The 15,510-nt window shown below is 34.2% G+C and overlaps 1 protein-coding gene across 2 annotated transcripts in view; it reads left to right on the plus strand.

Moving 5' to 3' along the window:
• The first annotated feature begins 280 nt into the window (after window positions 1-280).
• Window positions 281-15,510, plus strand: part of Sec71 (ADP ribosylation factor guanine nucleotide exchange factor Sec71) — a 201,612-nt gene continuing 186,382 nt past the window's right edge. For both annotated transcript variants that reach the window (XM_089100054.1, XM_089100055.1), the window contains exons 1-2: window positions 281-328; window positions 13,725-13,883. In XM_089100054.1, the coding sequence (XP_088956180.1) occupies window positions 13,757-13,883 (127 nt within the window). In that variant the 5' untranslated portion in view covers window positions 281-328; window positions 13,725-13,756. The remainder of the gene's footprint in view (window positions 329-13,724; window positions 13,884-15,510) is intronic.

Genomic DNA, 15,510 nt, shown 5'->3' on the forward strand with positions numbered 1-15,510 from the left:
GACCGCTGAAAAGAAGGATAGACAGCACGTGTTTTCTCAAATTTATGACAGATCTTCACCACACTTCACTTGACACTGAATCAACATTCATATTAAAGTGATATTTTTCACCCATTCTCTCTCAAAAATACAAAACAGCTTTTTCCGGGAATTTCGGGCGTGCCGTGGTCTTTACCGCATTTTTGTTCAAGGATGCCGCGGAAATGCCACTTTTTGACGAGGCTGGCGCCGCGGAGCGGTGCCGGTCCAGTGGCAACACTGAGCCCATCATCTATTGAAGAAATAGTCTAATAAACTTGGGAAGTTTCAAATGTCCGATAATATACAAGTATTTCCATAACCTATCATTTTTATAGTAACAGGATAAGTGTGTTTGAAAACAATAATAAGATTTCTATGGTAAAACTTCTGGTGAAGAGATTTTGCTGTCTTGAAAAGTAGTTGAGTTATTAGGTAGGCTTAGCTAAGTGAAACTTTTAGGAGTGAACCCAGGTTCTAAATTGTATCTCAAAGAGGCAGAGCCCGATCTAAGAGGAAAAATAGAGCTATTGCCTTGGGGATAGTAAAACAAGCTAAAGAGTAAAATTATACAAGGAAACTTCATGAGAAAAAGAACTAAACCAATTCAGCATTCAAAACTAGCCTATCAATGATAGCTTGATAGTTTTTATGTTATCCATTTGTGTGTTTTATAGCCTCTGGTCCTTCCCTTCTGTTTTGCTGTATAGGTTTATTTGTGGATTGGGATAGTAGAACAAAATAATAGGTTTGGCTTCAGTGGTTGTCTGCTGCCCAGCTAGGTAGGCTAGGTAGCCTATATGCCCCTGTTAATAATATTAATTAAAAAATTTTCCACAAAATCAGTTTTTCAAAAAAAGTAAAGAACTTGCATTAAACCAAAAATAAACAAAAATAAAATAAAATAATCTACCAAGCATGGAACTACCTTAAATCAGCATCAGTAAACAAATAAAACCCAAAACAAACAGAAATTACAATAAATAACAGAGTCAAACTCTACTTTACTGAAAAAATATAAATATTTTTCCTTTTAGGCCTATAACTTTAATAAATCAAATAATATTAACATTTTGATTACTAAATAGTAGTATATGTATATTAAACTGACAATGCACATTCATTTGTGTTTTTTTCAGTAAAGTGGAAATTATGTTATGGCCTTGGGAAGGCAAAGGGGTTTTGAGCCCTACTCATGTTAATAGGCCTGTTTTTTCACTCATCAATGTGCTAAGATCTTACACATTTTGTCAGAAAACACTTAAAAGTGAAATCTTTGAACAAAGATCTTACATCTTTGGTTGTTTTTGTGCAAATGTCTTTCATCATTCTGCTCTGATCAGAGGTCTGAGAACAATGGTGAGTAGATCATCAAAGTTCTCTCATCATTGTTCTATATGGCAGAACAGTGGCAGTCTTCACACTTTTTGCTAACATCAGTGAGCTGTAAGATCTTAGAACAAAGATGAGTTAAAAAACGATAATCTTTGCAGAAAGATGTAAGATCTTAGTGCTAAAAAACGGGCCTAATTTCTGCTTGTTTTGAGTTTGACTTGGTTATTTATTGTAATTTCTGTTTGTTTTGGGTTTCATTTATTTGTCAATGCTGATTTGTAGTAGTTTCATGCTTGGTAGATTATTTGATTTTATTTTTGCTCATTTTTGGCTTAATGGAGTTTTTTACTTTTCTTTGAAAAACCTATCTTGTGGAAAACGTTTTTTAAATTAATAAATAAATAAATGAAACCCAAAACAAAGAGAAATTAAAATAAGTCAAACTCAAAACAACCAGAAATTAGTCTTAATTAATTTCTGTTTGTTTTATATTGACATTGTTTTTCAGGGAAAAAGAGAATAATACATTTCTTTTCATTTTATTTTAAGACTTTATAGTTTGGCCTGCTATTTGTATGCTGGAGAAAAATTTTCAGCTATTTTTAACAACATACACCCTTTTAAAAATTTGGACACAAATAGTAGTATTTAATTTAGTTTCCTAACTCCTCTAGTTGACCTGAAATAGAAAACTTGATACCATTCACAAAAAAATCTGTTAACTTCCTTTGATAGCTTGGATACTCTTACAGTATTTCACTTTGGTTAAATTTTTAGAGCAGAAGTAGCCCCAAAAGTTTGACCATAATACCCTCAGTCTTTCTTGGGATACATCTGAGATGCTGTATTGGGAATTAGCATTAACACAGTGTATTTTGGTTTAATCTTAAGGCAAAGTTTAGTTTTTAAACATAGTGGGCATGGGAGGTAGATTAGTTGCCCTCCAATCACTTTTGACTATTAAAAAAAAAACATTAGCCCTTTCTGTATTCAATCAAATGAGCCCTTTCTAAAGTTCCTATTACAACTCCTTTGATATGAAGTGCCCTAATATAAAAAAAAAAAAAAATACATTGTACCCACATCAATCTTAACTATAAAAATGTCAAGCCTTCCAATCACTTTTGACTATTGAAAAGGGCACTAGGCCTTTGAATTTCCAATCAAATGAGCCCTTTTTAAATTTCTACAACAATGCTTTCTATAAAGACCTTATCTGCGCCTAAGGCATAAATGACAACCCATGCCCTGAGGGCTGTGAGAGTGTTGTCATCCTCAAAGACATAATTTCCAGAATTTTAAACCACGTTGAACAAAATGGCTATCTCAAATTTTTGATTGGATGCATTTGGGGAAATGTTGGGCATGAGAGGGTTATTAGTTGCTCTCCTATAACTTTCAACTATTAAAAAAGGCACTAGCTCTTTCAATTTCCAATCAAATGAGCCCTTTTGAAGTTTCTACAACACTTTCAACAAAAACCTTATATGCCCCAATGCATAACTTACAACCCTTACCCTGAGGGCTGGGGGAGGGGGTTCATCCTCAAAGACCTAATTTCCAGAACTTTCAACTATGTTGAATAAAATTGCAATCTCAAAATTTTGATTGGATGTGTTTGGGGAAATGGCGGGTGTGAGAGGGGGGTTAATAGCCCTCCAATTACTTCTGATTATTAAAAAGGGCACTAGCCCTTTCAATTTCCAATCAAATGAGCCCCTTTTGAAGTTTCTATGATAATGCTTTCTATTAAAACCTTATATGCCCCAGGGCATAACTTACAAACCTTGCCCTGAGGGCTGTGGGGGGTGTCATCCTCAAAGACATAATTTCCAGACCTTTCAACTATGTTAAACAAAATGGCTATCTCAAAATTTTGATTGGATGTGTTTGGGGAAATGGTGGGTGTGAGAGGGGGGTTACTTGCCCTACAAACACCTTTGACTATTAAAAAGAGCACTAGCCATTTCAATTTGCAATCAAATGATTCCTTTTTGAATTTTCTATGACAACGCTTTCTATAAAAAAAAAAACCTTATATGCCCCCCGGGCATAAATTACAACCCTTGCCCTGAGGACTGTGGGGGTTTGTCTTTCTCAAATACCTAATTTCCAGACTTTTCAACTACATTAAACAAAATGGCTATCTCAAAATTTTGATTGGATGTGCTTAAGGAAATGATGGGTGTGAGAGGGATGTTAGATATCCTCCAATCACTTTTGACTATTAAAAAGGCCACAAACCCTTCTATTTTCTAATCAAATGAGCCCTTTTTGAATTTTCTACACCATCACTATCTATAAAAACTTTATATATCCCCAGAGCATAACTTTCAACCCTTGCCCAAAGGGCTCTGAGGGGGTTATCATCCTCAAAGACCTAATTTCTGAAACTTTTAACTACATTGAACAAAATGGCTATCTAAAAATTTTGATTGGATGTGTTTGGGGCAAAGGTCAATGGGAGAGGGGGATTAGTTGCCCTACAATCACTTTTGACTACTAAAAAGGGCACTAGCCCTTTGAATTTCCAATTGAATGATCCCATTTTCAAGTTTCTACAACAAAGCTTTCAATGAAAAACCTTATATGCCCCCAGGGCTTAACTTACAACCTGTACCCTGAGGGCTATGGGGGGAGTGTCATCAAGTGAACTTGAACTTTGATTTTTAATCAAATGAGCCCTCTCTGAAGTTTTTGTTATATGATCTTTGAACTATTCTTAACAAAATAGCTGTCTCAAAATTTTTATTGGATGCATTTGGGAAAAAAGGGCCTGGGAGGGGGGCTGGTTACCCTCTAATAATTCCTTCCAATCACTCTGAGTTGCCTTCCAATCACTTTTGACCCTTAAAAAGAACTTTCGATTCCCAATCAAATGAGCCCCCTTTGAAGTTTATATGACTTCCATATGAAGTGCCTCTGGGAAAATAAATAATAATAATAAATCAGAGGCAATGCTATAGCATTGCCTATTGTAAAAGCCATATGGCTCCAATGTTTTATTATTTATTTATTTATTATTTTTTTTTCCCAGAGGCACTTCATATGGAATTTGATTGGAAATCAAGAGTTCTAGTATATATATATATATATATATATATATATATATATATATATATATATATATATATATATATATATATATATATATATATATATATATATATATATATATATATATATATATATATATATATATATATATATATATATATATATATATATATATATATATATATATATATATATATATATATATATATATATATATATATATATATATATATATATATATATATATATATATATATATATATATATATATATATTATTATGGATTATGTAAGAAGAAGGATAACTTACTTGTTTCCATGTTATTTTACTTCCTTTTGTTTATTTGGTTTTTGTGTTCAGGGCTGTTTGTAGGATTGGTGGGACCCAGCACAATCAAACCCTCCTTGTTAAAGTAATTTTTTGCAAATTACAAAATTGCTATTGCAATCACCTTTGAACTATGTTTTTAATGCAGTGCCCCATTGCAGAAAGTGCTTCTGCAGTTGGAATTTGCTGTAATGTTTAGCATAGTTCAAATGTGCTTAGCATAAAATTGAAAACATTGGTTTAGACTAATATTTGGTCTGGTTTTCCCTTCAAACTGTGTTTCTCTTCTTTTCCAATAAGAATAATAATAATAAACATACTCTGATATCCTTATTTTATTTTGAAAAGGCAAATTAAGGTTGGAATTTGAAGCTTGTTGAAAATAAACGAACTTTGTCAATAAAAGAATGTCAAAAAGAACTATTTTTTTCTTCAGAAAATTATACTATTTTCAGAAAAAAAAACCTGTAAAATTTTTTTTTTTCAGATTTAGGCCTACTGTCAAAGTAATATTTTTTCAAAAAAAAAAATATATATAAAGACTATACGTACCTATAGGACAAATTTCTGCAAAATTACAATTGGTTCAAAAAAGATAATTCCAAAGAATAAGAACATATCTGCTGTTACATACAGATTTTGTAATCATAGGCAGTGCATTAGTGCTGCCTAAGTAAAGAGCAAAATGGGCAAAATGTATTTGGCGTTTCTCACCAATGCACTATTTATGGAAGAATTTGTTGTATATACTTGGGAAGGGGCTCATTCAGTTGGAAATTGGAAGTTCTAGTGTACTTTTTAAGAGTCAAAAGTGATTTGAGCAACAAGCCCCCATCCCAGATACATTTTTCCCCAAAGACATCCAATCAAAATTTTGAGATAACCATCTTGGTCAGTATAGTTGAAAGGTACAACAACTAAGCTTCTTGATATGTCCCCCCTCCTTACAGCCCTTGGGGAAGGCCTGTGATCAAAAACCAGGGGCAGCATCCAGGTAGTGCTTTCAGGGAATGTTTCACTAAATTAAAACTAGGGCCCAACCAATATGGATTTTTGGGGTCCAATCAAATATTGCTTCCTGATCTATTACACAAAAAAGAATAGCCTCAATAATTCATAGAAAAACAATTAAACCAAAAAAGTTCTAGTCTGGACAGTAAAGCTATTTTAAGCTGGTTTAGTTACATAAACACAAATACATAATATTGATTATTTGAAACCCAAATTTCAATAGTGGGAATTTGTATTTTAATCATTTACATATTAATGTCAAACTTTACATATGATATGACCATGCATACATATTTATTACATATGGTGGACCATATGGTATGATTTCATACTAACAAATCCATGCTAGGGATGCTGGATACAGGGATACAGCTAGGGTTTTAAGTTTGGAGGAGGGATTTAAAGGATGTGTTGACAAAATCATCTAGAATACCAACAAATGCAAGCACATGTCTCAGGAATTGTTTAAGGTATTAAATTGAAACTTTCAGTGTGTATTGTGGGGGATGTTGAAAAAAAACAATATTTGCTATGTGCATACTGCTAGTAATAATACTACTACTACTACAGCTGTTGATACTGCTGTAGCTTTCAGGGATGGTTTTAGGGGGACGTTGAACTGAATCAAAACACATTATGAGCATAAAGATTGTCAAAAGAATGTCAGGAACAGCTTAGAGTATTAATTTGAAACTTCCATGGTGAGCATTAAATTGAAACTTCCAGGGTGAGTTGAGTGGATTTTGAACTAACAAAAATACACTGTGTGCATGCTACTACTACTACTACTACTATGATTACTGAAACAAGTGAGGCTAAGTATGAAGGTGAAACTTTCAGGGAATGTTTAGGGGAAGTTTCAAATAAACCAAAATGCACTGTATGCCTGCCAGTTCTATTTAGTTGAAACTTTCAGGGTATTTCAAGGGGGATGTTGAACTAACTAAAAGGCACTATGTGCATTTTACTATGATTAATCAGAAAAAAACTTTGCACAAAACAAGTTTTTCAAAAAAATAAATTATAATTTGAAGTATAATTCAAATTAAAAAAAAAGTAAAATATAATTAATATAAATATAATTTGTACTTTACTGAAAAAAATTCAAATGGATTTAGTGAAAAAAATGTGCAATGTCAGTTTAATATACATATGCTGATATTTATTCCTTAAAACCTTAATTAATTTTTGATTTCTTAAAATTAAAAGATTGAAAACATTTAAAAGATTTTTTTTTCAGTAAGGTACTAATTATATTCTGGCTTTTAGAAAGCATAGGGTTTAGATCCCTACTCAGACTTAATTTCTGGTTGTTTTGAGTTTGACTTATTTTAATTTCTCTTTGTTTTGGGTTTCATTTATTTATTTATTAGTTTAAAAAACTTTTTCCACAAAATAAGTTTTTCAAAGAAAAGTAAAGAACTCCATTAAACAAAATGAGCAAAAATAAAATCAAATAATCTACCAAGCGTGAAACTACCACAAATCAGCATTAATAAATAAATAAAACTCAAAGCAAACAGAAATTACAATAAATAATCAAGTCAAACTAAAAACGAGCAGAAATTGACATGAGTGGGGCTCAAAACGTCTATGCCTTCCCAAGGCCAGAACATAATTTGCATTTTACTGACAAAAAAAATGTTTTCACTTTTATAACTTTAATAGATCAAATAATCTTAACATTTGATTACTAAATATCAGTATATGTATATTAAACTGACAATGCAGATTCATTTGTATTTTTTTCAGTAAAGTGCAAATCATGTTCTGGCCTTGGGAAGGCATTTGTATTTTTTTCAGTAAAATGCAAATTATTTTCTGGCCTTGTTCTGGCATTCATTTATTTATCAATGCTGATTTGTGGTAGTTTCAGGCTTGGTAGATTATTTTATTTTATTTTTGCTCATTTTTTGTTTAATGGAGTTCTTTACTTTTCTTTGAAAAACTTATTTTGTGGAATTCTTTTTTTTTAATTAATTTCTGTTTGTTTGATATTGACACAGTCTTTTCAGAGAAAAAGAAAATAATACTTTAAATCTTTTTGTTTTTTTTAAGAATTTAAAGTTTGAACTGCTATTTGTATGCTGGAGAAAAATTTTCAGCAATTTTTAACAGCATACACCCTCTTAAAAATCTGGACGCAAATAGTAGTGTTTAATTTAGTTTCATACCTCCTCTATTTGTCCTGAAATGGAAAACTTGATACCATTCGCCAAAAAATCTGTTTACTTTCTGTGATAGCTTGGATACACTTATGCTATTTTGATTTGGTTTAATTTTAAGAGCAGAAGCAGCCCCGAAAATTTGAACATAATACCATCAGTTGTTCTTGGGATACTGCTGAGATGCCTTATTGGGAATTAGCATTAACACAGTGCATTTTGATTTAATCTTGTGGCAACATTTAGTTTTTAAACATAAAGTCAAATGGGAGGGTGGGCGTGGGAGGGGGATTAGTTTCCATCCAATCACTTTCGACTATTAAAAAGGGCATCAGTCCTTTCTATTTTCAATCGAATGAGCCATTTTCGAAGTTTCTATGACAACTCTTTCGATACCAAGTGCCCTGGTGTAAACAACAACAACAACAAAAAAAGAAATGATACATTGTATCCACATCAATCTTTACTATAAAATTGTCAAGCCTTCCAATCACTTTTGACTATTAAAAAGGGCGCTAGGCCTTTCGATTTCCAATCGAATGAGTCCTTTTTGATCTTTTATGACAAAACTTCTTATAAACACCTTATATGCCCCAAGGGCATAAATTACAACCACATGAGCCCCCAGGGCATAAATTACAACCCTTACCCTAAGAGCTCTGAGGGTGGTTGTCATCCTCTAAGACCTAATTTCCAGAACTTTCTACTATGTTAAAACAAATTGGTTATCTCAAAATTTTGATTGGATGTGTCTGGGAAAATGGTGGGCGTGAGAGGGGCGTCAGTCTTTCTCCAATCACTTTCAACTATTAAAAAAGACACTAGCCCTTTCAATTTTTCAATCAAATGAGCCCTTTTGAAGTTTCTATGACAAGATCTCAATAAAAAACCTTATATGCCGCCAGGGGATACAACCCTCGACTTACAACCCTCGCCCTGAGGGCTGGGGGTGGGGGTTGTCATCCTCAAAGACCTAATTTTAAGAACTTTCTACTACGTTGAACAAAATGGCTATCTGAAAATTTTTATTGGATGTGTTTGGAGGAATGGTGGGCGTGAGAGGGGGGTTAGTTACCCACCAATCACTTTCATCTATTAATAAGGGCACTAGTCCTCTCAATTTCTAATTGAATGAGCCCCTTTTGATGTTTTTACAACAACTCTATCATTAAAAACCTTATATGCCCCTGGGGCATAACTTACAACCTTTGCCCTGGGGACTCTGGGGGATTTATCATCCTTAAATACATAATTTCCAGAACTTTGAACTACGTTGAACAAAATGGCTGTCTCTATACTTTTATTGAATGTTTTTGGGGTAATAGTGGGGAAGAGAGGGGGGGTTAATTGCTCTCCACTCACTTTCGACTATTAAAAAGGGCAACATCAAATTCAAATCAAATGAGCCCCTTTTGAAATTACTACAACAACTTTTTATTTAAGCTTACGTGTTCCTAGGACATGACTTGAAGCACTTACATTGATTGCTCTGAGAAAGTCACCATCCTAAAATACCTAATTTCCAGAATTTTCAACTAACTTGAACAAAACGTATATCTAAACAATTTTATTGAGTGCGTGTGGGGAAATGATGGGCGTGAGAGGGGGTTTAGTTGCCCGTCAATCACTTTTGACTATTAAAAGGGCACTAGCCCTTTCAATTTTCAATTGAATGAGCCCTTTTTGATGTTTTTACTACATGCTCCCAGGGCATAGCTTACAACCCCTGTCCTGAGGGTTGTAGGGGGGATGGGTTGTCATCCTTAAAGACCTAAATTACAAAACTTTTAACTACGTTGAATAAAATGGATATTTAAAAATTTTGGTTGCTTGTTTTTGGGGAAAAGGTGGGCGTGAGAGGGGGGCTAGTTGCCCTCAAATCACTCAACAATTAAAAAGGGCACTAGCCCTTTGAATTTCCAATCGAATGAGCCCTTTTTCAAGTTTCTATGACAAAGATTTCAATAAAAACCTTATATGCCCTCAGGTTATAACTTATAACCCTTGCCCTGAAGACTGTGGGAGGGGTGTCCTGCTCAAAGGTATAATTTCCTGAATTATAAACTTCGTGGAATAAAATGGTTGTCTAAAAATTTTGATTGGATATGTTTGGGGAAATGGTGGATGTGGAATGGGTGTTAATTGCCATCCAATCACTTTCGACTATTAAAAAGAGCACTAGCCATTTCAATCTCCAATCGAATCAGCCCTTTTTGAAGTTTCTACGACGATGCGTTCTATAAAAACCTTATATGCCCCCAGGGCATAACGTACAACCCTTGCCCTAGAGGGCTTTGGGGGAGTGTCCTCCTCAAAAACATAATTTTTATATGTAAAACCTCAACACTGAAAAAAATGGCTATCTACAAATGATAATTGAATGTATTTGGGGAAAAGGTGGGCGAGAGAGGGGGGCTAGTTACCCTCAAATCACCTTCGACTACTAAAAAGGCCACTACACCCTTTGAATTTGCAATCAAATGAGCTCCTTTTTAAATTATAAAGACAAAAATTTCAATAACAACTTATAAGTGCACGTGGCATAACTTATTTCCCGGATTAAGGAGTTTTTAAACGAAGTACCCAATTAGATGGCCTATCTCCCTAAATTTTAAACTTCGTGAAACCAATTGGCTATCACAAAATTTTGATTAGATGTGTTTGGGGACATAATGGGCGTGGAAGGGGTGTTAGTTGCCTTCCAATTACTTTTGACTATTAAAAAGGGCACTAGCCATTTCAATTTCTAATCGAATGAGCCCTTCTTGTAGTTTCTATGACAACGCGTTCTATAAAAACTTTATATGCCCCCAGGACATAACTTACAACCCTTGTCCTGATGGCTGTGAGGGTGTTGTCATCCTCAAAGACCTAATTTACAGACCTTAAAACTACGCTGAATAAAATGGCTATCTTTGATTGAAATTTTGATTGGATGTGTTTGGGGGATTGATACGCGTGGGGGGGGGAGCTAGTTGCCCTCTAATTGCTTTTGACTATTAAAAAGGGCACTAGCCCTTTGAATTTCCAATTGAGTGAGTCTTTTTTGAAGTTTCTACAACAACGCCTTCTATAAAAACCTTATATGCCCCCAGGGTATAACTTGAAACCCTTGCCCCGAGGGTTGTGGGGGAGTGTCCTCCTAAAAAACATATTTTCTATCTGGAAATCAACTATGCTGATTTTGATTGGAATCTCAAAATTTTGATTGGATGTATTTGGGGGAATGATGGGCGTGGGGGGGGGGTTGCTAGTTGCCCTCCAATCACTTTAGACTATTAAAAGGGGACTATCCACTCCAATTTCTAATCAAATGAACCCTTTTTGAAGTTTCAAGGACAACTCCTTTGATACAAAGTGCCCGGGTATGGAGAGGAAGAAAAAATAATACATTGTGGAAACATCGTTCTTCTTTACTTAGGCAGCGCTATTGCGCTGCCTATGATATTGATTTGTGGTAGTTGTATACTTGGTAGATTATTTGATTCTATTTTTGTTCATTTAATCTCTGGGGTTTCTTTCAACCCCAAAAGCCTTGTTATATGATATTTAGACTATTTTGAATAGGACGGCTATCTCAAAATTTCTATTAAACGCATTTTGGGACAATACGACGTGTGTGTGGGGGGGAGGAGATAGCTGCCCTCTGATCACTTTGACTCTAAAAAATAGCACTAGAGCGTCTGATTACAAATCCAATGAGCCCCCTCTGAAATTTATATGACCACACTTTCTATAAAAAAAAACCTTATGTCCCCTGGGTATAACTTACAACCCTTGCCCTGAGGGCTGGGGGGATTTGTTATCCTCAAAGACATAATTTCCAGACCTTTCTGATTGGCTGGACAAAATGGCTATATCAAAACTTTGATTTGAAATGTTTGGGGAAATGATAGGCGTGAGGGGGGGGGGGGCCTTTGCTAATAAAAAAGGCACCAGTCCTCTCAATTTCCAATCAAATGAGCCCTTTTTGAAGCTTCTACGACAGAACTTTCTATAAAAACCTTATATGCCCCAAGGGCATAAATTACAGTCCTTGTCCTGAAGGCTATGAGGGGAGAGTTGTCATCCTCAAATACATAATTTCTAGACTTTCCAACTATGTTGATCAAAATGACCCTATCAAAATGTTGATCAGAAATGTTTGGGGAAATGATGGGCATGGGGAGGGATTCTCCCTCCGATTACTTTCGACTATTAAAAAGGACAATAGCCCTCTTAATTTTTAATCGAAAGAGCCCTTTTTGAAGTTTTTACGACCACGATTTCTATAGAGGAATTCTATGCACCAAGGACATAATTTAGAGTCTTAGCTCTTAGGGCTGTGAGGGGGTTGTCATACTCAAAAATGTAATTTCCGGACCCTTCAACTACGTTTATCAAAATGTTGATCGGAAGTGTTTGAAGAAATGACGGACGTTGGGGGGAGGGGGGTATTTGCCCTCTGATCGTCTTTGACTATTAATAAGGGCACTAGCCCTCTTAATTCCCAATTGTATGAGTCCTTTTTGAAGTTTCTACGACAACGCTGGCAAAGACTTTCAACTTCCATAACTTTCAACTATGTTGAACAAAATCTCTATCCTAAATTTTAATTGGATATGTTTGGGGAAATGGTGGGTTTAAGAGGGGCGTTAGTTGCCCTCCAATCATTTTACTACAATGCTTTCTATAAAAACCTTATATGCCTGCAGAGCATAACTTACAACCCTTGCCCTGAGGGCAGTGGGGGTTGTCATCCTCAAAGAACTAGTTTCCAGAACATTCAACTACGTTGAACAAAATGGCTATCTCAAAATATTGACTGGATGGGATTGGGGAAAAGGTGGGCGTAGGAAGGGGGGTTAATTACCCTCCCATCACTTTCGAATATTAAAAAGGGCTCTAGCCCGTTGAGTTTCCAATCTACTGATCCTTTTTTGAAGTTTCCTACGACAACGCTTTCTTTAAAAACCTTATATGCCCCCAGGGCAAAGCTTACAACCCTTGCCCTGAGGGCTATGAGGGAGTTTCCTCCTCAAAAACATAGTTTCTATCTGGAAATCAACTATGCTGAAAAATTATGTTCTGTTCTTTAGAAGGCATGGGAATGGCAGCCCTACTCCTCTTAGTTTCTGCTCGTTTTGAGTTTAACTTGGTTATATATAGTAATTTCTATTTGTCTTAGGCTTCATTTATTTATTGATGGTTATTTATGGTAACTTTACGCTTGAAAAATTATTTAACTTTGTTTCTACTCATCTTTGATTTAATATAGCTCTTTGCTTTCCTTTGAAAAACTACTTTTGTGCAAAAGTTTTTAAAAATTAATTTAAGAAAAATAAAACTACTTCGTCTGATTAAATTGAAAACAAAGCACTTGAAGGAGATATCTATAAATATTGACAAAATTTCTAAAGGGTTTGGATGGCTGTAAGATTGTGTACACAGACCCCATTCATCTGTATATCATAGATTGAGAATTTAGGACTAACTCAACAGTAAGTATTCAGACATTACCTTGGATTCTTAATGCTATCTTGAGAAGGAATAATAATCTTTTCCCTCTTAGGATAGTAGGTTACATCAAAACTGATTTTCATTGTAGCCTTTATAAAATAGCAAGAAGTCTTATTTGTTTTTAGTCTACACATTGTAGTTGATTAGTTTTTTCTGCTTAGAGCAACCTAACAACTCTTATAACTTTCCAATAGTTTTTGAGCCAAGCCTCTGAAATCCAGTATTCAGTGCAGAGATTTCTCATTTCTGCCACATTTTCATGCTCTGCATTTAGTTTCAATGCTGTATTTTTTATTCTCTTACTCTTTCCAGGCAAAATAGATGCATCAAATGTGTCATATTGGATGATGATACTAGCCCCTTATTCAAGAGAAATGTTTATTGTTAGAGGCCTTGAAAAAATTCTAGAAGAAAGAGAAATTAAAAAATCATACAACTCACAATTAAAGAAAGCATGTGAATCATCATTAGGTAATCTCTTGCAGTTATTAAATAGCATTAACTTATTTTTTACAGTGCGTTCCCTTTTTATTACATCATTTTGTTTGTTTGTATCTCTTATGAATGTCTTTTATTGGTTGTTATACTTGTTTCAAGCTTTTCTATTTCCTTAGAAGAATGGAAGTTTATTCTTACAATTAAAATTATAATGCAAGAAATCTTGATTATCTGCTTCATCACATGTAGTGAATGTTGATATGTTAAAGTACTGAATCTGGCATTTCAATGGATCAATCACCTGATCTAAAAATGTAGTATTGACTTGGACAAACATCATAAGCAAAAATTTACCTAAAGATTTAAAGAAGTTCAATTTCAAATTCTAAACTAAAAAGAAGTTGGAGATAGTACTTGCTCGTAGCTTAAAATTGAATAGCCTTAAAAACAGTGATGTCAGTTCATGAAAGTTGGGGGATAGGGCAAAATGAATTCTTTAAGAACTAGGGGGGTTGCAATTTTTTTGTTTTCCAATATTCTCAATGAAAGTACAAAAAAAATATTTTCAACCACAGAGCAAAAAAAAAAAATTTTTTTTTTTTAAATCCGGTGGAGACAAAGAAATCTAGTGGGCACATACCCCCTGCCCCCTTCTCTATTGACACCACTGATAACAAATGAGCTTCCTAAATTCAAATCCTACTGTTTTCCTGTTGTTATTTTAGGGAAATAACATGGTTTGTCATCACGTTTTTACTAATGTAAGAAAGATAGACCATAGATGACTTTTTAGAAGAGAGTGCAAGCCTACAGACTTTGAATTTGTATCGAGGCATTTTGACCCAAATGGTCAGGCTTTAAGCTTTTTCAAAATTAATATTTCTTTTCTTGTATCCTGTTGTTCCTCGAATGAACATAAAAGTAAGCAATATATACAGTTGTGAGCCTATGGGTCCAATCTTTGCTATTGCATATCTAGCCTGAACATTTTTAATTGTTGGCTATTGTTTTCTGTGGATACTGATTGCTGAATGTATATTGTAAAGATTTTTCAAGGCATCCAATCATATCATTTGTGGTGTGTGCCAACCAACCAGCCACTTCTTGAATTCTTTATTTTCCTCTGGTTGTCATTTTTTTAAACCCCTTACAATTGAAGAATTAATTGCTAATACATAGAATTTATGCTTATGATGTATTTTTTTTTTAATTATAAGAAAAGACTGTGAAAATTACATAATAGGTGACCTTCGCAGCTTTTTGCTTACAGCTTATAATTGGAGTTTTCAGAAGTTTCCTTATTTAAGGTACACTAGCCTAAATGTCTCTAGTGTCCTGTTTTAAGTTCTAAAATTTATCTTTATGTTCCTTCAAATTTTCTTATTCTGCGAAAGAAATACCTTAAGTCTTGACTATAATACGTTTTACACCTTCACTATGTTCACCTTTCTTACTACTTATAGTAGTACCTACATTAGTGAAGCTATCCACTTGGTCAATGTTTTTGGTACCCAACCTGTTCATACTCATTATTCCTAATTCAAGCGACTTACTTTCCTTAATATTATTTTTCAATCCCACTATCATACCCTTGGTCCTCAAAGCCACGGAGTATTTATTCAATTCGTGAGCAGTTTCATTCAAAACACTCAAATCATCT

Source organism: Artemia sp. Qi Xiang Cuo, chromosome 14 (assembly GCF_049724085.1).
Source record: "Artemia sp. Qi Xiang Cuo chromosome 14, ASM4972408v1, whole genome shotgun sequence".
Lineage (NCBI taxonomy): Eukaryota > Metazoa > Arthropoda > Branchiopoda > Anostraca > Artemiidae > Artemia > Artemia sp. Qi Xiang Cuo.